The 24,643-nt window shown below is 42.0% G+C and overlaps 1 protein-coding gene across 1 annotated transcript in view; it reads left to right on the top strand.

Moving 5' to 3' along the window:
- Positions 1-24,643, top strand: part of LOC116973735 (PC3-like endoprotease variant B) — a 704,916-nt gene that overhangs the window by 71,708 nt on the left and 608,565 nt on the right. The window contains exon 3 of the mRNA XM_033022045.1: positions 945-982. Coding sequence (XP_032877936.1) covers positions 945-982 — 38 coding nt within the window. The remainder of the gene's footprint in view (positions 1-944; positions 983-24,643) is intronic.

The raw sequence follows: 24,643 nt of genomic DNA, 5'->3' as shown, positions 1-24,643 counted from the left end.
ATGAATGTAATCACTTATATTGCATTAATATTCTCATGTGCTTGTTGCCCCACCCTTGATATTTCTCGTTTCTGATGGTTGAAATAAGCAGAGATCTTCAGGTCAGAAAGGGACATTTCCCAAACATTGACCAATAAAATAGATAGCTGTATTAGCATGTGTTCTGCAAGGGACCTGTGCATCTTTCCATTTTTAAATTAAGGACAATGTGATTGTGGTTACAGAGTTTGGGTAAACTAAACAAGGAAGCATTTGGTCTTCTTTCAGACATTATGAATGGATGGCAAGAGTTCCAATGATTAATAGGCATTTTACATGGAATGACATTCTCCTTTAGGGAGATGGAAGAGATTTGTTTAATTTGATTTGAAGTTGCGATGATGGGAGAAGCCACTTGTTCTTGACTCCACCTTTGTAACTGTCATGACATTTCTTTGAATTCTCAAAATTCTCCCCTTTCTCTTATCCTCTATTGATGGCACTGTTCGTTTTGTGGTACGGTGATGGCACTATCTCACCTGGTTAATATTTTTTTAACAAATTACAGAAAATGCCATGTCCTCCTCAAGATCAATTCCAGTATTTACACTTCCTTGATTAAGTCTGGATGCTGAATCTTTGTGTGGTAAGTCAGATGTTTGATTTCAGACTGGAGCAGCAATCAGCATGATCCTGACAAATGCTATATTATGCACTTTTAGTGATGTTTGGGAAATCTGATTTTTTGTCTTCACTCATGTCAACTTGGTGGCCAGTTGATTTTCCATTTCTCACAGCAGTTGCAACCAGGATTACCCACCTGCAACAAAAAAAGAGTTTTGAACAAGAGCAAGTCCTCCATTGTTCAGTATTGAATGTGGTCAATCATTTATAATTGATTTTGGTTTGAGAGACATTTTGTTTCCTGTCATGAAACTACTTATTCCTCGTTTCTTTCTTTTTAGGTGTTGATTCTACGAATCTTGATCTGAGGAAAAATATAGTAAGTCATTTTTACTTCATGACCTTGTTTCTTCCTTCCATGGATGGACATTTAAGCTATGAATGAATAAAAGATTGTCAGGATGACACAAATGCTGGAGTAACTCTGGGTTAGGCAGAGAAGGGTCTCGACCCGAAACGTCACCCATTTCTTCTCTCCAGAGATGCTGCCTGTCCCGCTGAGTTACTCCAGCTTTTTGTGTCTATCTTCTGGGTTAGGTAGCATTTCTGGAGAAACCGAACAGGTAACATTTCGGGTGGAGACCCTTCTTCAGTTTTGTTTTGATAATAGTGATGACTAATCAGTATTGATCAAATCCTTCCCTCTTAATATGTTGATTAATTGTTCATGATATAAATGAGAAGCTGCATTAATATTTTCCATATCTTGACTCATGTGCCTTCTCCAGCGACGGTGAATTTGACCTGAGCATGCCAGATTGGTTATGATTGGCTTGTTTCTTTTCGAGTTACTTCTCTTGCCAATAGTTCACCTTGTTCCGTCAAATGTACTGCTTTGATAGCTATGAGATTTCAAAGTTGATGATCTGACACAAGCACCTCCAATGATATATCAAACATGCCTGCATTAATGCAACATACTTTGACACTGAATCCAGAGAATATCTGACTCCAGCCAATGTAGAATTGCAGACACAAGGAACTGCAGATGCTGGTTTACAAAAAAAGACAGCGCAGAATTGCATATGTTAATGTAGCAGGTCTTGATTGAAGCTTTATTGAAACTGAGTATTATAATGGATGTCTTCACTTGCTTTGTTTGATGGTCATAGAGTCATACAGCCTTCGGCCTAATTTTCCCACGCCGACCAACATGCTCCATCTACACTAATCCCACATTTGGCCCACATCCCTCTAAACATATCCTATCCATGTACCTATCTAAATGCTTCTTAAACATTGTGATGGTACCTGCCGGGTCAAATGACAAAATATTATTGCTGCCCAAAGTAAAGACTGTCCTCCATTTCTAAATGGCATATCATGACTTCAGTATATTCCAAAAGGATTTACAGTCAATTCTACTTTTTGCATACAGTTACTGCTGTAAAAGAACATAGCATTCACTTTACATAAATCAAGCTCCCAACAGATTACAAAATGAGAAAAAAAGATAATGTATTTTCCTGATTTTTGTTGAGGGACTAATATTGGCCATGAGGCGTACTTGATTTTTCTTTGAAGGTGTCATGGAATTGTTATGTTCTCCTCCGAGGTCATTCTAATTTAATATGTGGACAGATGAACACACTGTCCACTCTCAGTACAGTACTGAGATATCTCTGCAAATCAGCCCTCAATTTAGATTATTAACTTACTATCTGAATGCAACAGTTGTTTGAGAACATGATTTTTAATTTAGTTTATGTTTAGTTTAGAGATACAGCACAGAAACAGGCCCTTCGGCCTTCCAAATCCGCACCGACCAGCGATCCCCGCACATTAACACTATACTACAAACACTAGGGACAATTCACACATATACCAAGCCTATTAACCTACAAACCTGTATGTCTTTGGAGTGTGGAAGGAAATCGAAGATCTCGGAGAAAACCCACGCAGTTACGAGGAGAACGTACAAACTCCGTACAGACAGCATCCGTAGTCAGGATCAAACTCGGGTCTCCAGCGCTGCAAGCGCTGTAAGGCAGCAACTCTACCACTGTGCCACTGTGCCGATTTCTTAATTAGTACAGGTGTCAGAGGTTATGGGGAGAAGGCAGGAGAATGGGGTTAGGAGGGTGAGATAGATCAGCCATGATTGACTGGCGTAGACTTGATGGGCCGAATGGCCTAATTCTGCTTCTAACACTTATGATCTCATGATCTTATGACGAGGTCTCTCCTTCTTCCCTTCCAAGGTAAGGTATCTAAACTAGCATGGATCATATGAGCAAAATCTTCAGAGCATGGCATCATCACATTTACATTAGTTGACCTCAAGGCTGTGCTTAATCTCATTGAAGGTGAAAGTTTCTTTTCTGATTAAATAATCAATGCCATTAAAAGCCTAATTTGACCAGTAACATTTTCATGTTAAGAAGATGCAATTTGTTAAGTATTACCATCAATTAAACACCCCCTCTTCAGAATATCAGCTATTTACTCCTGTGCATCACCAAAGAAATGAGGCAGATAAAAGCTGACCTAATCATTTTTATAGTAGCAGCTGCAGAAAAAAGCCACTCGCTCACCATATTAGCATAGAAACCAGCAGTGGGATTGGATCGATGTATGTGGGCATCATGTTTTTTCTATGCTTTGGGTGCTACTGCATTTCACATGAAATCCAAACATACCAAAACGCACAAAACATTCTTACATCAGTAAAAAACAACAAACAAATGTTGAACAGGCCGCAATTAGATTGTGGCAGAATTAGAATTGATGCTCATTGTTCGACTATTAAAAATAAGATTTTCTCTTTGCAAATAGTGAATTTTATTTAGATGAGATTTACCAAATGTCACATGGTTAAGTGGAACCTTCCCTTACCTAGAGTTCAGTCATTGCAATAGCCTGTGAAAATTGATGGCAATCTACATAGGAAGATTTATATTTATAAAAAGCCATTAATAACAAATATTGTGTCCCTGGACCAATAGCATGATCATGAACATTTTCAGTGGAAAATTTGCTCACAGATCTGTGATTTGCATGAATGCCAGAGAAGAGTTTGCAGTATTTCCAAAGATTATATGACAATACTGGAAAGATGCATTAAACAGAGACGGTGCTGCAGCTCAGATGATAATGTGGCCAACGTTTTTTTTAAAGCAGACTTCAAATATTAGCATCTAACCTTAAACAATAAAAAGTGCTTGTTGTTCTGCATTGCCAGACAGATTGCCCAGAAAATAAATAGCTCGCACAAAAGCTTTGCCAGCAACCAAAATAAATCCACTGCAGGCAAAACAGGACTCTGAATGAAAATGACAGCAGAACACAAAACAGAACAAAACTAGGCAGTGACATTGGCAGCGAGGCAGAGATTGATGAGAGTGCTTCCACTGTGATCAATTAGTTGGATTCTTATCTTTGAGATTTGGTGCAAGATAGCTTGTTAACTTGCAAAGCATCGGGTCACTAGGGTAGTATGATTTCAAGAAGCCACTCAGCTTCTCGTCCAGGGCTTATTGATACCAGTCAGCTGTGGCAAGATGCAGTTGTGGCTTGTCTCTCTAGTACAGCCCCTGGTAAAATGCTTGACTGACAGATCCGTCTACTCCATGAAGCAACATCTGCTATGTGCCCTGGAGTGGATAGGATAATATTTTCCCATGCACTGATGTGCGTTTTCATTATCAAGTGCTTATTCATTCTTCCTTTGTGATTCCATAACAATTTTTTGAATTTTTTTTTTAATTTAAAAAAAAATCATGTAATTGTTGTATGTATAGGAAGGAACAACAGATGCTGGCTTATGCCAAAGATAGACACAAAATGCTGGAGTAACTCAGCGGCTCAGGCAGCATCTCTGGAGAAAATTAATAGGTGGCGTTTCAGTTCGGAACCCTTCTTCAGATGAAAGGAGAGGTGGGGGGGGGGAAATATACCGGAGGCGAGAAAAATATATTCATACTTTAGTTGAGTTTAATTGTCACGTGTATCGAGGTACAATAAAAAGCTTTTGTTACGTGCTAACCAGTCAGGTTATAATCGTTGCATTATGTATAAAGCATTCATTAACTATTTGGGAAAGAGGGGGAAGGCGTACAATTAATTTGGAGGAGTAGGATAAAAAATTGACAGCCTGGAAGTTGCAAAGAGCTTTATCAGCAGCTCTGCATTAAACTATCAGCAACTGTCCCGTGCAGCTGTAGAAGTCACATTCTTGTCAGTGGAGTTCAGGTGGTAATGAGGTTTTAGAGTTGCTGGCTGACCCACTGAGTTACTCCAGCAGTTTGTGTTCTACACATTTCTCCCACTATCCCACCCACCCATCCCTCCCCCTTCTGTCCCCTTCCACCTATATCCCTCTATCTGGCATTTAATCTCATTCCTCTTTTCTCCCAATCTGACACTCTTTTTATCTCCTTTTTTCATCTCTCTAGCCTTTGTCCACCCATCTGCCAATGGCTTTTCCCTTGGGAAACCCACTCCCTTGGGTTCCTATCAAATCTTTTCCCTCTTACCTTAAACCTATATCCTCTGGTTCTTGATTCCCCTACTCTGGGTAAAAGATTCCGTGCATCTACCCTATATTTTATCTACACAATGAATTTCTAACATTACAACCAGGATTCAGAACAAATAAGAAAACCTTGAAGGTGTTTTAAAGAGATGGCAAAGTATGGGGTAGCTTCTTCATCAATGGCTGCTTGTGATCGAGGATGACTTACTTTCACTCCACGTTGTTGGGTTCGGAGGTGGCCAATGAGATCAAATGCAGCATATAGGATATGGGGGAAAAGCAAGAACAGGGCACTGATTCTAGATGATCAGCCATGATCATATTGAATGGCAGTGCTGTCTCGAAGGGCCGAGTGGCCTACTCCTGCACCTACTTTCTTTGTTTCTATGTAAATCCACAGATTGGAAGGGGGTAGGGAAATGATTAATTTGTGAGGCGTTGTGCTTCTTCTGCTGCTTACGCAGGACCTCTGTGTCCTGATGCATGGACGCAAGATTGTAAATACATCTCGTTAGGTTTGCAGGAGTTAGTAGAAATGGCATATTTCTTCAAATAAGTTTTCCGCACATTCTTTTCCACAAGTATTTACTATGACCTCCAGATTCATGGACACTTTCTTCCCAGCAGGCAACTGAACTATCCTACCGCATCCAGAGAGCAATCCTGAACTAGTATCGGACTACTTTGATCGGACTTTACTGACTTTACCTTGCACTAAACGTTATTCCCTTATCACGTATCTGTACATGTATTGCCTTTCCGTTGGCTGGTAAGCACACAACAAAAGCTTTTCACTGTACCTCAATGCATGTGACAATAAACTATGGTAAACTGAAACCGAAACAGAACTGATGTCCATCTGATGATATCTTCCCACAACAGACTTCAGCATACAGTGTCTGCTTTGTGAGCCCAGTGTGAGCCATGCCACTGACATGCCTTGCTCAATGCAACCAACTATGTGTATCTATGACCTCAATACTGGGGATGTTGGCATGAGAAATGATACTGACATTGATTTACTTAACCTTCCATTGAATTTGGAGGATTTTGTGGTGGTATTTTTCATATGCCTGCCGTAGGTAGTGCAGGACTCACTAGAATACGGGGTCTAAAAGGGGGCAAGATTTTGCTGTCGGTCAACGTTTTTCAGAGGAGATTTATGGGAGGAACTTGTGCACAATGCAGGGCCTCATGTTTAGCTCTAGGATTCTGTTGGCCAGGAAGCAAGCAGAATAATGCAATATATTGACTTACCGTAGCAATGAGTGCAAAATCTGGGCTGTCGTTACGTGTGAGATGGGGAATTAATTTTCAGATCACACAAGTGCCACTCTTGTAATTAAGAATGTTGTCTCACTCTTAACTTCTGCTGTAAATTGATTTTCTGTTTGTAAACTGAATCTCAGTACTGATGCTCATGATGTTGTGAATGATTTATTGGCTTCGGACCATTCAACTTGTCACAATTCATGGGAGTAGGAGAGAGAGATGTTTGCCTCTCTTTCCTCAATCACTGCGAATGGTGCATATTAAAACAGCAGCATCAAATCAATGTATCATTATTTTAATTGCAAATGTGGACGAACCAAGAGAACCGAAATCAAGATGGAACTTTTACAGTGATTGTCTAAGTAATATTACTGTTTGGCTTCAGTATTTCCTTTGTTGCTAAGTTATTTTAGCTACTAACTTGAATCAACATTTTTATGTAATGAGCATTATATTCATGGTAGTTATGCTCACATATAGTTTTATATCTGGCGTAACCACAAATTAGTGCTTGTCATATCACAGGCTGAAATTATACTTTTGCATTGGTGCTTAGGTTAAGCAAAAAGGTTCTCCTGTCATGAACAGCTAAAGAAATTAGACCTAAATTCTTTGGAGCTTAGAAGAGGGAGGACCAACATATTAGAACATGCCCTGTCATGTAGAAGAAGTAGATGGAGTAGGTCAAGATATTTCCACTAGTGGAAGAATCTCTAATGAGGGGACAATGATTTAAAACTGAGGCCTGTAGGAAATTGTCACAGAGCGGTGAATCTCTGGAATTCTCTATTTTCAAGGGTTGAAGAGGCAAGATTGTTGCAGATATTTTTTTTGAAGTATATTAATTTTGGAAAGATTCAGGAATCGAGGACTATGACAAACAGGCACAAAAGAAAAGATGGTGACTGGAGTAGGTGATATTGAATGGGGGCGAGGCAGGTTTGAGGGGCTTAGTGGCCTACTCCTGCTCTTATTTTGTTATACTGTTATGTTCTAACAGCTACTTGGAAGGAGAGCAAATCAATCCTCTTGGCACTGGATGCAGTGCCATCGTAGAGAAGGCTGTCATGTCAGCAGCAGCTCCTGTGTAATGATCATCAATAACAGTCTTAAAATAATGGCGCTGGTTCAACCTTTACTTTTTACTAAAGTGAGACACAAAATGCTGGAATAACGCAGCGGGACAGGCAGCATCTGGATAGAAGGAATGGGTCTGAAGAAGGGTCTCCACCCGAAACATCACCCATTCCTTCTCTCCAGAGATGCTGCCTGTCCCGCTGAGTTACTCCAGCATTTTGTGTCTACCTTCGATTTAAACCAGCATCTGCAGTTCGTTCCTATATACTTTACTTTTCACGCACTACTTGAGTTCTTCAGCCATTCGCAGCAACTCAAACGTGGCTGTAGAGCATTTGCTCAGGCGCAGATTTCAGTTCATGATGTTCTTCCAATGAAAGATAGAAACTTTATGCAACCATCTTATTGGAATGTGACCAGTATCTCCATCAACTGAGAGTGAGTCACGTTCTTTAAAGCTGAAGTTGAATATCAGAAATGATGGCTTGATGGGTGATACAAGATGGAAATGCAGTTCAAAGTGTTGGTGGATGCCAAATGTCATGTGGGTCAAATTTGAGTTTAGTTTAGTTTTGAGATACAGTGTGGAAACAGGCCCTTCGGCCCACCGAGTCCGCGCCGACCAGCGATCCCCGCATAATATCACTATCCTAGACACACCTGGGACCATTTATAATTATACCAAGACAATTACCTACAACCCTGTATGCCTTTGGATGTAGGATAACCCGGAGAAAACCTCCACATGTAACAAGGAGAATGTACAAACTCCATTCAGACAAGGACCCGTAGTCAGGATCTAACCCAGGTCTCTAGCGCTGTCAGGCAGCAACTCTACCACTGCGCCACCATGCCGACCTACCAGTTGTTCTAGGAATTTCTGAGCTCACATTTGGAATACCGGGACACTTCATGAGATCATAGAGTATGCAACTGAAATTCTGAGCATTCCTTCAATATTGTAATATCTGAAATGCCAATATTTCGTACCATGAATAAAATCAAATAATCTAAATTGTTATGATGGTAATGCATGATGTTGATCATTTAGACTGTTATTATGTAGTAAAATGGAAAGATATTAATACACAGTGTCCTGATACTTAGTACATAGAGGGATGAGTCCATCCACAAGGATACTTTCATGAGTTGAACTGCAGTTATTGTCTTTTTCAAATAGTACCATAAATGTGAACTTTGAAGGTGAAGAATTAATCAAAGATAGCGCAGCGGTTGAGTTGCTGCCTCACAGCGCTTGCAGTGACGGAGGCCCGAGTTCGATCCCGACCACAGGTGCTGTCTGTATGGAGTTTGTACATTCTCCTCGTGACTGCGTGGGTTTTTCTCTGAGATCTCGGGTTCCCACACTCTCACACTCCAAAGACGTACAGGTATGTTGGTTGATTGGCTTGGTAATGTGTAAATTGTCCCTAGTGTGTGTAGGATAGTGTTAATGTGCAGGGATCGCTGGTGAACGTGGATTCTGTGGACCAAAGGGCCTGTTTCCGCGCTGTACCTCTAAACTAAACTAAACCTGTCTCCACAATGAAATTTGAAGGTGGTTGTTGACATGGAGCAAGCTGCCCTCTCCTTGTCTTACAGCCAAAGTCTAAATTCAATTAAACTGTGTAAGGATGTAATTTCAAGGGCATCTAATTGTAATGAAAAAGTGAGTTGAGAGCAGGTGACCTCAACCAGGATACTGTATGGATAATTTGAATAAATTATGATGATGACTACAGGACATTGTGAATTAATTTTTAGTATAATTAGAATGGAGACCTGCGGGCTCAGCTGATGTGTTGCAGATGCAGAACTTCTAACCCGAGAGCATATTTTGTAACATGACAGCACATCTCAGAAAAGGCTTCAGCATTGCAGTGTGTCATTAAGGAAAAATAACAGTACCACTATCAAACACATTGGGTGCGCATGACTTAATAAACTGCAAAAAAAAACCTACTTATGGGTTTCCTTCAGGTATTGGAGAAAACTTAAATATATTCATAAAGATCTGCATTTCTCTGATATTAAGTCAGAAGTCTTAAAGCAATTGTCCTCAAATTTGAGGGAAAAACATTCAGAAGTGGGAAAGCTAATTCAGGATTACAGGTTAATTGAATAGATTAAGACTGAACTTCAAACTGGTATTTCTCAGCTCCCCAGCGAAAAATGTATAATACGTTTTAATTATAAAATATTTCCATCACAAACCCTATTATCGTTCCTTTTCTATGGGGCAAGACCAGGACCTGTCCTATGACTTTCATTAATACTCCTTCATATTTAACAAACTGATATTAATCACCTATCCATGTTTACCTCTTTTATAAATGGTGTGTGGCTCATCACTGTAGAGCAGACCATCCTTAAGGTGCTGTACCACTTGGGCGACCTAATCTGCGAGTTTAGAAGAGTGTCTTTGACCTTCAACCTCGCAGCATGGTCGACACGTGGTCCTAGGAGGTCACTGGAACTCTTCTTCACGCTCGAGGGAAGTTCCCGAATACTCGTGGCCTCAGCTAGTTCGCATGTCTGCATGTCGAAAAAATTTCCGCGAGTAAAATTTGGTCGGCATGGTTCTTTTTAACTCGTAATGCAGTTGAGTGGGGTTGCTAATTAGTTACAGGCAGTCGAGGGCAGCCATAGGTAATCTCCTTCGCTGACCGGGCATTTTGATTGGCTCATTGGAGTTTTCAGGACCAAGGAAAACCAACTGGTAATGTTAAATGCTCGCTAAACTTTGTTGTACTTCTTAAAAGTGTCTCCACTCCTTCTCTCCCTTTCTCCCCCCTTCTCCCTCCCCCCCCCCCTTCTCCCCCCCCCCCCTTCTCCCCCCCCCCCCCCCCCTTCTCCCCTTCTCCCCCCCTCTCTCCCCCCCTTCTCTCCCCCTCTCTCCCCTCCTTCTCTCTCCCTCTCTCCCTCTCTCCCCTTCTCTCCCCCCCCCCGCGCTCTCTAAAGGACTTACCGTTACTATGCAGCCGTTTTACCTTCGTCTTCATCGCGGGTGTGAATTTCAGACAGTGCTCCCCCGCTTTCCCTGGCCTCCACCTTCGCGATGTGTTTGTGTGTGTGCGGTCAGTCGATCCAGCTCGCAGTTTCAACGCGGACGGTCGATCCAGCTCGAGGCTTTCCAGGCGAGTGCCCTCGAGCTTGAAGGTCGAAGACACTCTTCTGGCCTCGCAGATTAGGTCGCCCCAAGTGGGACAGCCCCTTTACGAACTACCACCATTATTAAAATCACAGGAAAAGTAACTAAGCTGGACAGGCGATCGAGAATTAGATATTGACTTTAATTGGGACTAAAAAGTCCATTATTTAACTCTTACCAAGTACATATAAGTGGCACATAAGATGTGATGGTAGGATAAAGTTTAAAAAAATGTGAAATATAAATAAGGAGAAACATGGAATTGTGAAATAACACAACACGCAAGGAACCATCAGGTCTTTTGTGCCTGTGATAGGTCTTTGAAATTCTTAACCAACAAGTCCTTCTTCTAGTCCTTGGAGATTATGCCCATTCAAATATTTACCCAATTCTTTTTTCTTATGTTATTGTTGAAGCTGCTTCCTCCACTTATTTTAGGCAATGCCTTCAAAAGTTTCCAAAGCATAAAGTCATCTTGCCTCCAGCTCCTCAGTCAATCATTTTGGATTTGTGTTCTCCAATTGCTGTCCTCAATCATTATAAAGTGTTTCTGGATATTTAGTATTTTCGGAAAGAACTGCAGATGCTGGTTTAAATCGGAATCTGAAGAAGGGTCTCGACCCGAAACGTCACCCATTCCTTCTCTCCGGAGATGCTGCCTGTCCCGTTAAGTTACTCCAGCATTTTGTGTCTACTCTGGATATTTAATTATTTACTCTTATCAAAACCATTCGTGTTTTTGAGCACCTGCCATATATCTGCTCTGAAGTTGTGTTACGTAACTTTCATTTACGTAATACAACTAACAGACTGAAACATCCAAATAACTTCACAAGAATAGTAAATAAAATGAACACTGAGTGATGAAGATTTGAAGGTACATGATCAAAGGCTTGGCATATAAGCTTAGCTCATTCCCTCAGGTCCCACAGTACCTTTTCACCAAAGACCAAATATTTATCCTTAGACCATTATTTGTTCATTCCAGTATATATATACACACTGTAAATGAAATACTTTGTTTTTTCTGTGCTTGCATGGTAATTCCATAAGTGACATTTGTCCCTGACATTTTTTTTATGCATGAATATTATCAAAAGGCTATAAGGTTATGTGATAGGAGCAGAATTAGGCCATTTGGCCCATCGAGTCTGCTCCAACATTCAATCATGGCTGATCTATCTCTCCCTCCTAACCCCATTCTGATGCCTTAACCCCATAACCCCTGACACCCGTACTAATCAAGAATCAATCTATCTTTGCCTTAAAAATATCCACTGGCATCACCTCTGCAGCCTTCTGTGGCAAAGAATTCCACAGATTCACCACACTTATGGATTATGGATCAGTTGGGAAAAGATGGTAATCAAAAGGCAAATGAAGAAGAAGAAATAAAATGAGTGGGAAGTAGCTAAAGGAAGTGCTTTGATGGGAGAGGAAAGAAGCTGGAATCTTAGCTTTGAGGTGGTGGAAGAAGGATGGTGATTACATTATCTGAGTTGAGGTAAAAGTGCTAATTTGTCATGAAGGATTAGTGCTGAGAAGTTGATGAGTGGCAGCATGGAATGTGAGTGAAAGAAAAGGAACATGAGGTAGAATCGATGAGTGTAAAGGTATCCACCTAAGTTGCCCAGAGGGAGAGAAGTACCAAAGTGAATCGAAGAAGGGGAAGGACAGTAGTGCTAGTATGAAGTGAAAAGGTAGGAGAGTGGGTTAGTGTAGGATTTGGATGAGTTGGGATCAGCTGAGTTCTGATCCGCCTTTGAAGACTCTAATTATCTCTTGTACCTTTCAGCCACAAATTAAAAACTTAGAGATAAATAAAGTATTAAAATACCTTCTTTGGAAATAAATAACATATTTCTTCCCAGAAACTTTGGTGCATTTAGATAAAAATGGACGCAGGGCCAAAATGGTCGCTGAAGATTACAAAAAAAGGTTTAAAATGATGTGAAGATAGTGGGAATATCGTTTGGGGTAGGGTTTTTGAGAGGGAAATATCTGGTGCAGGACATTGGTAGCAACAATAGTGAGATGATTGGAAGAGTGTTGAACAAGAGGACTCGGGTAATTTGATATTTCATGTAAGATTGACGTTGCTGTATAGTGAACCTTGTTCATCGCACCAGTTGTGGGCTTGGCTTTGGTAATATTAGTAATCCCTGTAACTCTGAAGAAGTTTAATTTTCTGGATCTGTGAGAAATAAATCAGTTTTGGTTAATTTTTATTTTAAGAAAATAAATCTGTTAAGATAGTTTTGCACAATGTTTTCAAGAACATTCAAGCAGAATCTCATGCACTTCCCATCCTTACACCAGCTCTCCTTCTCCCCCATCCTCCCAACCCCCCCTCCTCCTCGCTCCCCTCCCCCACTCCCTAGCCCCCCCCCCCACTCCCTTCATTCCACCCCCCCTCCTCACTCCCCTACACCCCACTCCCCTCCTCTCCCCCTGCCCCGCCCTACAGTCACTAAATAATCCAGCCAGTGTATTGGAGGTATGTGTACTTTTGTTAAACTCTGTTTGTTTGTTGAGATATAGATTACAGATTGTGATCCAGTGGTCCCTTCGAGCTCTGAGGTTAGTTCCCAAAGCTCACCATCCCTTGTTGCTCCTTACATTTTGTACTCTTGCTACCCGTGTTAAAAGAAATAGTGACTGGCAAGTATTTTGTTTATTTTGGAAAGTTAGTGAATTATTTATCCAACATTTAATATGTCTTTCAGGTTTTGTTGTTTTTTTGCCAACATAAGATTGCCCGGGGCTGTTATGGAATACATGGTTTCTTTTTGATCATTTCTGAAGATTTTGACAGAATATCAAATTGACACTTTCCCAATAGCCTTCTCTCGAACAACCAACTCCACCCTACACACAAAGGCAGAAGCCACAAGTGATAAAAAAAAAACCTCTTCAATCCACTTGTACAAACACTTCGTGGCTTCTCTGGCTGATTGTTTTTAACTTCATTGATTCTGTTTGAAGGACAAGTTGCTGAGTCACTACCTCTAATTTCTGGGGGTCTGAGGTCAAGGCACTTGATCCCAAGAGCAATAGATGCAAGTGAACTTCTATTGAAGCCAATTAATGATTACAAGTGAAATATGCTGCTGTCAGTTTGGCTTTAATCCCTGTATATGTAGACCTGCAACAGCAAAGCTAAAATCTATTTGACATGCAGTTTCAGCTCTGAAGTGATGTTAATGAAAATCTTTACAGTAGCATGTAATGTTGTCAACCTTTTCAAATGCTTAGTTGAGGCAATAAAGCAGGAGAACATCTTCCAAGTATTACTTTAATTTAGTTTATTTAGCTCAGAGGGCGGTGGAGGCCGGTTCTCTGGATACTTTCAAGAGAGACCTAGATAGGGGTCTTAAAGATACCGGAGTCAGGGGATATGGAGAGAAGGCAGGAACGGGGTACTGATTGGGGATGATCAGCCATAATCACATTGAATGGCAGTGCTGGTTCGAAGGGTCGAATGGCCTACCCCTGCACCTATTGTCTATTGTCTAATGTTTACAGATACAGCATGGATACAAGCACTTCAGCCCACCCTACATGGATAGGACAGGTTTGGAGGGATATGGACCAAGCGCACACAGGTGGGACTAGTGTAGCTGGGACATGTTGGCCGGTGTGGGCAAGTTGGGCCAAAGCGCCTGTTTCCACACTGTTTCACTCTATGACTATGAGTCTATACTGACCTGTTCAAACTTTCTCATCACACAAGGAGCAATTTACAGAGGCCAATTAGCTTAGCAACTCCCCTTAAATTTCACACGTGGGAGTGAGAGTTCGGTGACTGCCGGCGACTGTCACAGTCGTAGCAGGTCACCGAAAAAGCGGCGACTGGACCTCCCCTACGAAAAGGTCTACGACAAGCTACGACAACCTACCACCTAATCGACGTCAAGCTACCGACAACTGGCGACCCATTAGGACGTCCACCTACGACCACACCTACGACAACTTACGACCACACAGGCGACAACTGAAGTCAACCTACATCCACCCGCGACAAGCTCCGACAAGCAACAACCCTGTCGGTGACAACTGAAGACAACTGAAGACAATGCAGTTGCCGGTACCTGTCGCCGGTTGACGTAGGTTGACGTGGGTAGTCACAAATGGAATTCACAGAAGTCAGCACCCGGCGACAACCAACGTTACCTGGCGACAAACTGCGTCATCCTGGCGATAACCTACAACAGCACCTACGAGAGGGGAAGACAAGCTACATCAAGCCCACAGTCGCCGAAAAGTTTTGAACATTTCAAAATCCAGCGGCGACCTGAAACACTTTAAGGATCTTTAGGCGACTTGAGGAGACAACTCACGACCATACAGGCGTCACCCTGTGAGCATGTGGTGACAGCCTAGCCGCCTGTAATCGCCGGAAAAAATTGCCTAAGTGGGACAGGGGTTTTAGGACTGAGATTAGGAAAAACTTTTCCACCCAGCGAGTTGTGAATCGGTAGAATTCTCTGCCACAGAAGGCAGTGGAGGCCAAGTCACTGGATGTTTTCAAGAGAGTTAAATTTAGCTCTTAGGGCTAAAGGAATCAAGGGATATGGGGAAAAAGCAGGAACGGGGTACTGATTTTAGATGATCAACCATGATGGGTTTGTCGGTTAATTGGCCTCTGTAAATTGCCCCTTTTGTGTGTGTGTAGAATGGATGTGAAAGTGGGATAACATGGCACTAGTGTAAACAGGTGATTGATGGTCAGCATGGACAGTGTATCTTGGACTGAACAAAGAAGCAAAACACAATATATTGCAGAGAGGAGGGAAACCAGAAAGCAGTTCATGTCTGCAAAGATTGCACGCCAAAGAAATTGAAATCAAATTCAGCAAATTTGAGCAGAGGGACATTGTAAAACTGTGCACTACAGAATGCCAGTGTGAGACCCCAGAAGTGGGTTGATAATTGAAGTTGGCAATATCAAAAAAAGGAGACACCTTATGCGCATAAAGTGCATATTAAAAACATTATTCAGAAACCAGAGTTTTATAGTGATAATTATTTGTGTCCACCAGCAAGAAATACACCGTCTCTTTCAATTTGGGGCACCAGAAATAAAAACAAATCTATCACTACAACAGGAATTATATACAAGGACAGCATGTGGTCAATAATGAAGCACATGTGGAAGCTATAAAAAGGTTGCAGAATAAGTCTGCAATGAAAGGCTGGAACTTAGACCATGCATGGTGAGTGGAATCCAGTCTATTAGAAATAGGTTGTCTAATGTGAAGGAAGGAACTGCAGATACTGGTTTACACCGAAGATAGATGCAAAATGCTAGTGTAACTCAGCAGTTCAGGCAACCTCATTGGAGAAAAGGAATAGGTGTTGTTTTGGGTCAATGATGTCTGTGAAGGGTCTCGACCCAATTGCAGCATTTGGTACCATTTTCTCCGTGAGCTCCGGTTTCCTCCCACACTCCAGAGATCTACAGGCTTGTAAGTTAATTGGCTTCTGTATATTGTAAATTGGCCCTAGTGTGTAGGATTGTGCTTGTGTATGGGGGTGATTGCTGGTCGAGGCGAACTCGGTGGGCCAAGGGCCAAGGGCCTTTTTGTGCTGTATCTATCTATAAAGTCTAAAGACCTGACTTGGAATTTATCAAAGAATGGGAATATTTACAAACTTTGATAACATGTAATTTGGAGACAGTCTTTTATCTCTTGAGTTAGTCTCAGAGAGCTGGTTCGCTAATGGCAGTCATCATTGCAAGAATCCAGAGCAGGCGGTGGAAAGGAGGAAATTTGGCACGGAATGCTTTAGCAAGCAAGTTCAATTATATCTGGCAATGCTGATGAGGCTTTGTGAGTATTGGCTAAGAACTCAGTGGCCATAACACTTTTTGTTGTTTACAAAGTTACTGAAGCATAGATTGAACTATACAGCATGAATTAAGGGAGAACTATTTTGCAACATTGAAACAAGTTCTCAAGATTCAAGGAGATAAATCGGATTTGGCACAGTCTTATTGAGATATATTGTAGCCAAAAGATCACGAGTCATTCTGAGCAGAGTCTTGGTAGATTAATAATGTTGGAGACAATCCAGAGAGGGCAAGTCAGAGGAGATCACTTTTTAATTCTAAAGGGACTTCAGACAACTGGAAAAGTCCAGAGTTTATAGGCAGTTGGGGTACAATTCGAATCTAGGCTGATGCACGAAGATGGAAAACATGATGGAACAATCAAATTAGAAGATAATAGACAATAGACAATAGGCGCAGGAGTAGGCCATTCGGCCCTTCGAGCCAGCACCACCATTCAATGTGATCATGGCTGATCATCCCCAATCAGTACCCCGTTCCTGCCTTCTCCCCATATCCCCTGACTCCGCTATCTTTAAGAACCCTATCTATCTCTCTCTTGAAAGTATCCAGAGAACCTGCCTCCAGCGCCCTCTGAGGCAGAGAATTCCACAGACTCACAACTATGTGAGAAAAAGTGTTTCCTCGTCTCCGTTCTAAATGGCTTACTCCTTATTCTTAAACTATGGCCCCTGGTTCTGGACTCCCCCAACATCGGGAACATGTTTCCTGCCTCTAGCATGTCCAAACCCTTAACAATCTTATATGTTTCAATAAGATCCTCTCTCATCCTTCTAAACTCCAGAGTGTACGAGCCCAGCTGCTCCATTCTCTCAGCATATGACAGTCCCGCCATCCTGGGAATTAACCTTGTAAGCCTACGCTGCACTCCCTCAATAGCAAGAATGTCCTTCCTCAAATTAGGGGACCAAAACTGCACACAATACTCCAGGTGTGGTCTCACTAGGGCTCTGTACAACTGCAGAAGGACCTCTTTGCTCCTATACTCGACTCCTCTTGTTATAAAGGCCAACATACCATTCGCTTTCTTCACTGCCTGCTGTACCTGCATGTTGTAATTGGGCTCATGGTAGATACTCATGTACTAAATACAATGTAGAATTGTTGCTACTGTCATAGGTGATAATTGCTAATAGCTTGTATTACGTTTAATGCGAACAATTGATGTCTGGAAAACATGCAATTCAATGTATTTGTAGTTTAGCATTGTATAAAGAAAATATATAAAGTTAGCACATCTTTAACAAGCTCAGTAGCCTACAATTCCCTGGATTATTTCTACTTCCCTTCTTAAATAAAGGAACAACATTAGCTACTCTCCAATCCCCTGGGACCTTGCATGAAGCCTGAAAGATCTTTGTCAAGGTGCATGCAATCCCCTCTCTTACCTCACTCAATAACCTGGGATAGATCCCATCAGGTCCTGGGGATTTATTCACCTTAATGCTCTTCAAAATCGCCAACAACTCCTCCTCCTTAACCTTAACTGCCCACACATATTAGTATTCTCCACTGATCTCACAGTGCTCTACGTCCTTCTTGGTGAAATCAGATGCAAAGTACTCACCTATAATCCCAGACCCCAGGCAGAAATTCCTTCCATATCCTGGAATATATTTGTTTGGTTGGATTTTTACTTATTCGCTGGAAATTTATTGTTCATTCCAAATTCCCCTGGATTGAGGAAACCATTCAGAGATAACTAAATTGTTGGGCCTGAGATTACATGTTGACCAGATTGGATGAAGATAACAAATTTCCCTCCCTAATGACATCAGTGGATCCCATTGAGTGTTTGCAGCAATCTAGTATACTATACTACAACACCAGTATACCCACCTCTTGAAAACAATTAGTTGCATAATTTCATATTGTTGAGAATTGCTTTAATTCCAGATTTATTTAATTACTCGAATTAACATTCACCCACCAAGGTGGGATTTGAACTCCAGGCCATGGATCGATGGTTTCAAATCCTATTTGTGAGTCCAATAATTTAATCAACACACTGACATATTTGTACGTCATTTTCTGTAAATGACTAGTTGATTGTATAATTACTATTAGTTGCCTCTGCAAGCAATAGTACCAAAAGCACTACAGACGCTCTCATCGGAAATCATGATCCAATGTTTCCGACTATGTGGGAATTGCAGCTTCATACAACTGAGTTTTCCCTTCCATCTGACCTTGTGCCAGGACCAGTGGATGCTGACACAATGGAACATTTCTTGTTCTGAATCCAAGGTTCAGAAGAAAATATGTTTATAAAAATTACGTCAACTCCTTTGTGAGGAATTAATTAGAGGGCCATACAGCATGGAAACAGGCCCTTCAACCCAACCTGCTCACACCGACAAACATGTCCCAACTACACTTGTCCCACCTGCCTGTTTGGCCCATATCCCTCTAATCCTGTCTATGTACCTGTCTAATTGTTTCTTCAATGTTGCAAGATTCAAGAGATTCAAGAGAGTTTATTGTCATGTGTCCCAGATAGGACAATGAAATTCTTGCTTTGCTTCAACACAACAGAATTATAGAAGGCATGAATACGGAACAGATCAGTGTGTCCATATACCATTGTATAAATATATACACACATGAATAAGTCAAACAGATAAAGTGCAAATAAACAGATAATGGGTTATTAATGTTCAGAGTTTTGTTTGAGTTGAGTTCAATAGCCTGATGGCTGTGGGGAAGAAGCTGTTTCTGAACCTGGACGTTGCAGTCTTCAGGCTCCTGTACCTTCTACCTGAAGGTAGCGGGGAGATGAGTGTGTGGCCAGGATGGTGTGGGTCCTTGATGATGCTACCAGCCTTTTTGAGGCAGCAATTGCGATAGATCCCCTCGATGGGAGGGAGGTCAGAGCCGATGATGGACTGGGCAGTGTTTACTACTTTTTGTAGTCTTTCCCGCTCCTGGGCGCTCAGGTTGCCGAACCAATCCACGATGCAACCGGTCAGCATGCTCTCTACTGTGCACCTGTAGAAGTTAGAGAGAGTCCTCCTTGACATACCAACTCTCCGTAATCTTCTCAGGAAGTAGAGAAGCTGATGTGCTTTCTTGATAATTGCATCAGTGTTCTCAGACCAGGAGAGATCTTCAGAGATGTGCACGCCCAGGAATTTGAAGTTCTTGACCCTTTCCACCATCGACCCATTGATATAAACGGGACTGTGGGTCCCCATCCTACATCTTCCAAAGTCCACAATCAGCTCCTTGGTTTTGTTGGTGTTGAGGGCCAGGTTATTGTGCTGGCACCATTTGGTCAGTCGGTCGATCTCTCTTCTATACTCTGACTCGTCCCCATCAGTGATACGTCCCACAACAGTGGTGTCATCAGCGAAATTGATGATGGAGTTCGTACTTTGACCAGCTACGCAGTCATGAGTATAGAGTGAGTACAACAGGGGGCTGAGCACGCAACCTTGGGGTGCTCCCGTGCTGATTGTTATTGAGGCTGACACCTTTCCACCAATTCGAACAGTCTGGTCTGTGAATGAGGAAGTCGAGGATCCAATTGCAGAGAGATGTGCAGAGACCCAGTTCTGCGAGTTTGGTAACCAGCTTGGAGGGGATGATAGTATTAAATGCCAAGCTGTAATCAATGAATAACAGCCTGATATATGAGTTTTTGTTGTCCAAGTGGTCCAGAGCAGAGTGGAGAGCCAGCGAGATCGCATCCACCGTTGATCTGTTGTGGCGGTACGCGAACTGCAGTGAGTCCAGGTTTTTGTCGAGGTAAGAGTTGAATTGCGCCATGATCAACCTCTCAAAGCACTTCATCACCTACCGGCGTTAGTGCCACTGGTCGATAGTCATTGAGGCACGTCATCTTACTCTTCTTGGGCACTGGCATAATTGATGCCCTCTTAAAGCAGGTGGGGACCTCAGACCTCAGAAGTGAGAGGTTGAAAATGTCCGTAAAAACTCCAGCCAGTTGGTCCGCACAGGTTTTTAGAACACGACCGGGTATACCATCAGGTCCAGGTGCTTTTCGAGGGTTCACCCCTCTGAAGGATTTCCTGACGTCGGCCTCTGTGACTGTGACTGAAATGCCATCACAGCAAATGGGGACTCGAGAAGGCACATCAGTATTCTCCCTATCAAAGCGTGCGTAAAACGCATTGAGCTCGTCAGGGAGTGATGCTACGCCGACATACGAGCTACCTCCTGATTTTGCCTTGTAGGAGGTGATTGCATTCAGGCCCCGCCACAGCTGCCAAACATCTGTCTCATCCTCCAGCTTGGAGCAGAAGTCCCTTTTGACCTTTTTGATGGCCTTACCAAGGTCATATCTGGACTTCTTTTAGACCACTGTATCATCAGACATGATTGCCCCGTGTCTGGTCATCAGGAGAGTGCGGATCTCAAAGTTCATCCAAGGCTTCTGATTGGGAAACACTCGGAAGGTTTTTATTGGGATGCAGTCCTCCACACATTTCTTTATGAAGTCTGTAATGACTGTGGCGTATTCGTTCAAGTCCGTTGCCGAGTCCCTGAACATTGCCCAGTCTACAGACTCCAAACAGTCCTGTAGTTGTTCCTCTGCCCCCCGACCAGCTCTGTACAGTCCTCACCTCTGGGGGTGTGCTTAATTGCTGCCTTTAGGCAGGAAGAAGCAGCACCAATTTGCAGTATGGTCGGATTTACCGAAGTGAGGGCGAGGAATGGAGCGATAGGCATTCTTGATGGTGGTGTAGCAGTGGTCGAGGGTGTTTGGTCCTCTGGTGCAGCAGGAGACATGTTGGTAGGAGACCTGCCTCAACTACTTCCTTTGGCAGCTCGTTTCAAACACCCATCACCCTTTGTGTGAAAAGATTACTGCTCAGATTCCTATTAGATCTTTCCCCCTTCACCTTAAACCTATGTCCTCTGGTTCTCGATTCACCTACTCTGAGCAAGAGACTCTGCATCTACCTGATCTATTCCTCTCATGATTTTGTACACCTCTATAAGATCACCACTCATCCTCCTGCGCTCCAAGGAATAGTGTCCCAGTCTGCTCAACCTCTCGCTATAGCTCAGACCCTCGAGCCCTGGCAACATTCTCATAAATCTTCTCTGTACCCTTTCCAATTTGACAACATCTTTCCTGTAACACGGTGCCTAGAACTGAACACAATACTCTAAATGCAGCCTCACGAGCGTCTTATATAACTGTAATATGACCTCCCAACTTCTATACTCAATACTCTGATGAAGGCCAATGTGCCTAATGTCTTTTTGATCATCCTATCAACTTGTGATGTCAGATTAAACATATATTTTGTGTATATTAACAGCCGTTTTCGATAGGCATGAAGGAACTTAAAAAGTTAATAAATCAGAACTTGATCCAGAACGTATATAGTTGCAAGATGAGCCTGATGCTGTTACTAACATAATGAAGACATGTGCTATGTAGCTGAAATCTCAGTGATATGAATGGCTTGGTAGATAACACGAGTGGGGTGGTTTTACAAAAACCATGCTCTTACCCACTGGGAAGAACATTTTATGAAATTACTCCTGAGGTTTTCAGATTAATCAACCAAGGTGTTTTTCAGTTATAATGAAACTTATTAATTATTTCTTGAATGTAATTAATTTTGAATTAACTACTAATTACAATTAAACTCTTCATACCCTAGATTCAGAATTTGCATATTCAATAAGGAAAAAGAGAAAAAAATGGAGTTATAGAAATCCCATGGCATTCTTGGGTTTGTCCCACAGCTCTGTGTAGAACTGAATTACTTTTAAAGTACAGTCACTGATGGACAAATGCAGTCAGTTGACAACAAGCAATGTTTGCAGGCAGCACTTTTAGATGACTTGCACCTAACAATGTTTTGATGGAGCTTAGGATGCCAAGAGTATTGGTCAGTGCAAAGGAAGATATTTATTTGCTCTTCATATAAAAACAGCTTGGAATTATTATATCCCACAAATGAAAAACATAGTCTTGGTTTATGAACAGCCCTAAATCTGACCAAAAACATTTGCTGCAAATACCTATGATGGTTTAGGGCCAAGTTGTGGACAAGTTCATGGTGAATTTGTAATTCCTTACTTTAATACATGAATGGTATTATGATTAATATAGTTCAATGATATATTAGTCATAGTTTTACAGCATGGAAAATGGCCCTACAGCGCAACTTGCCCACACTGGCCAACATGTCCCATCTACACTAGTCCCAATGTTAATATTGGCTAAATTAAAGACACCATAAAATGGAGGATCCCTGCACTTGTCAGAATTGCTTAACCCTTGTGAGCTGAACTTTACAGGCTTTGATTGGCGCCAGCCAGTGTAGGCTCAGACTGATATGCAGGATGGTGAGGGGTCCAGGTGTTCTCCGTTTCTCTTAAATTGATACCATGTATAGCAGTTTTGCAAACTTACCTTAAATGCATTATTTCTATTGGATCGCTGCAAAAGCGTTGTAAATAGTATAAATAATGTTGCAAGAACAGGTCATCCTGTTAATTGCTGATTGGTCGAACTGTTGAGCCTTGGAGAAATTGTTAGATTCACAGGGCACATGTTTCAATGTTTGTTCTTGTTTGCTTCCTTCTAGAACTTTCTTTCTTATACAATGTATTAGATGCTGTATTGTTAGGTGCTGCGAGAGTAAGGCAGCAGTGCACAGTATTGTTGTTGGAGGCCGCTTTGGTGAAATGTTTTATTTTAACCTTTCACAATCAAATACAGATGTTTAGTCATATATATAATCACACAAATTATAGATTTTAAAATTTTTATTTGGACTTTCCTCATTGGACCAATCCACCGATGGAATAGACCTGGACCTGTGCGAGGTCTTGCAATTAAATTTGCTCCAAGCCTTCATCAGTCACAGTATAGATTATAGAGATTGGCAGGTCATGTTGCAGTTGTATCATGCTCAGTTGGTGAGACCACATTTAGAATATTGTGTTCAGTTCTGGGCACGATGTTATAGGAAAGATATTGTCAAGCTTGAAAGGGTTCAGAGAAGATTTACGAGAATGTTGCCAGGACTAGAGGGTGTGAGCTTTTCGGTAGAGGTTGAGTAGGCTGGGCATCTATTCCTTGGAGCACAGGAGGATGAGGGGTAATCTTATAGCGGTGTATAAAATCATGGGAGGAATAGATCGGGTAGATGCACAGAGTCTCTTGCCCAGAGTAGGGGAATCGAGGACCATAGATCCAAGGTGAAGGGAAAAAGATTTAATAGAAATCTGAGGTGTAACTTTTTAACACAAAGGATGGTGGGTGTATGGAACAAGCTGCCAGATGAGGTAATTGAGACAGGGACTATCCCAACATTTAAGAAACAGCTAGACAGGTACATGGATAGGACAGGTTTGGAGGGATATGGACCAAGCACAGGTAGGTGAGATTAGTGTAGCTGGGACATGTTGACCGGTGTGGGCAAGGGGCTGAAGGGCCTGTTTCCACACTATTTCACTCTATGACTCTATGTTCCATGATCATGCCATGAATTCCTATATGACCACTGTCTCAAACAGAACTCGGCTCCTTGTAACGTTGATGGCTTATTCCATTCTGAACTGAGCTTCACACAATTCATGTCAAAAGTTGCCTTTGTCCCCTAATATAACATAATTGCAGGATTTGGCCTCAGTCCCCCAGGCCAGCTCCTCCATTCATTTGTATTATGAGTCATCCACATCTTAACTCTGACTGGCCTTACCATTTCTGCACTATATTAGTTTAGTTTAGAGATACAGCACGAAAACAGGCCCTTTGGCCCACAGCGTCCACTCCGGCCAGCGATCCCTACACACTTACACCATCCTGCTCATAAGTGAACGAGTCAAGGCAGTTAATTTATTCTGCGATCTCAGCTTGTGCTGTTGCTGAGATTGATGCGGAGCATGAAGCTGTCAGGGCTTCTCATCCTCTGAATTCCCCTCTCACTCTGTAGGATCGTATCTTTTTTCTATGTTTCCCTGACAAAATATAAACAATCCTGTTTGGCCTTGCATCTATATCCCGCAATCCATATTACCCTGCTCGCTTTGTGGGGCTGTCTCTGTCAACTCCTCCCTCTTATTCTCTTTCGCTCTCTCTGCCTTATGAGATTTACATCTAGCTGTGTGGTGAACCATGGACTTGTATTCCTATCCTGCAACTTATAGTGTGAAGCGCCTT

Source organism: Amblyraja radiata, chromosome 5 (assembly GCF_010909765.2).
Source record: "Amblyraja radiata isolate CabotCenter1 chromosome 5, sAmbRad1.1.pri, whole genome shotgun sequence".
Lineage (NCBI taxonomy): Eukaryota > Metazoa > Chordata > Chondrichthyes > Rajiformes > Rajidae > Amblyraja > Amblyraja radiata.
The sequence above is the reverse complement of the archived record's forward strand: the minus strand, read 5'-3'. Positions and strand labels throughout refer to the sequence as shown.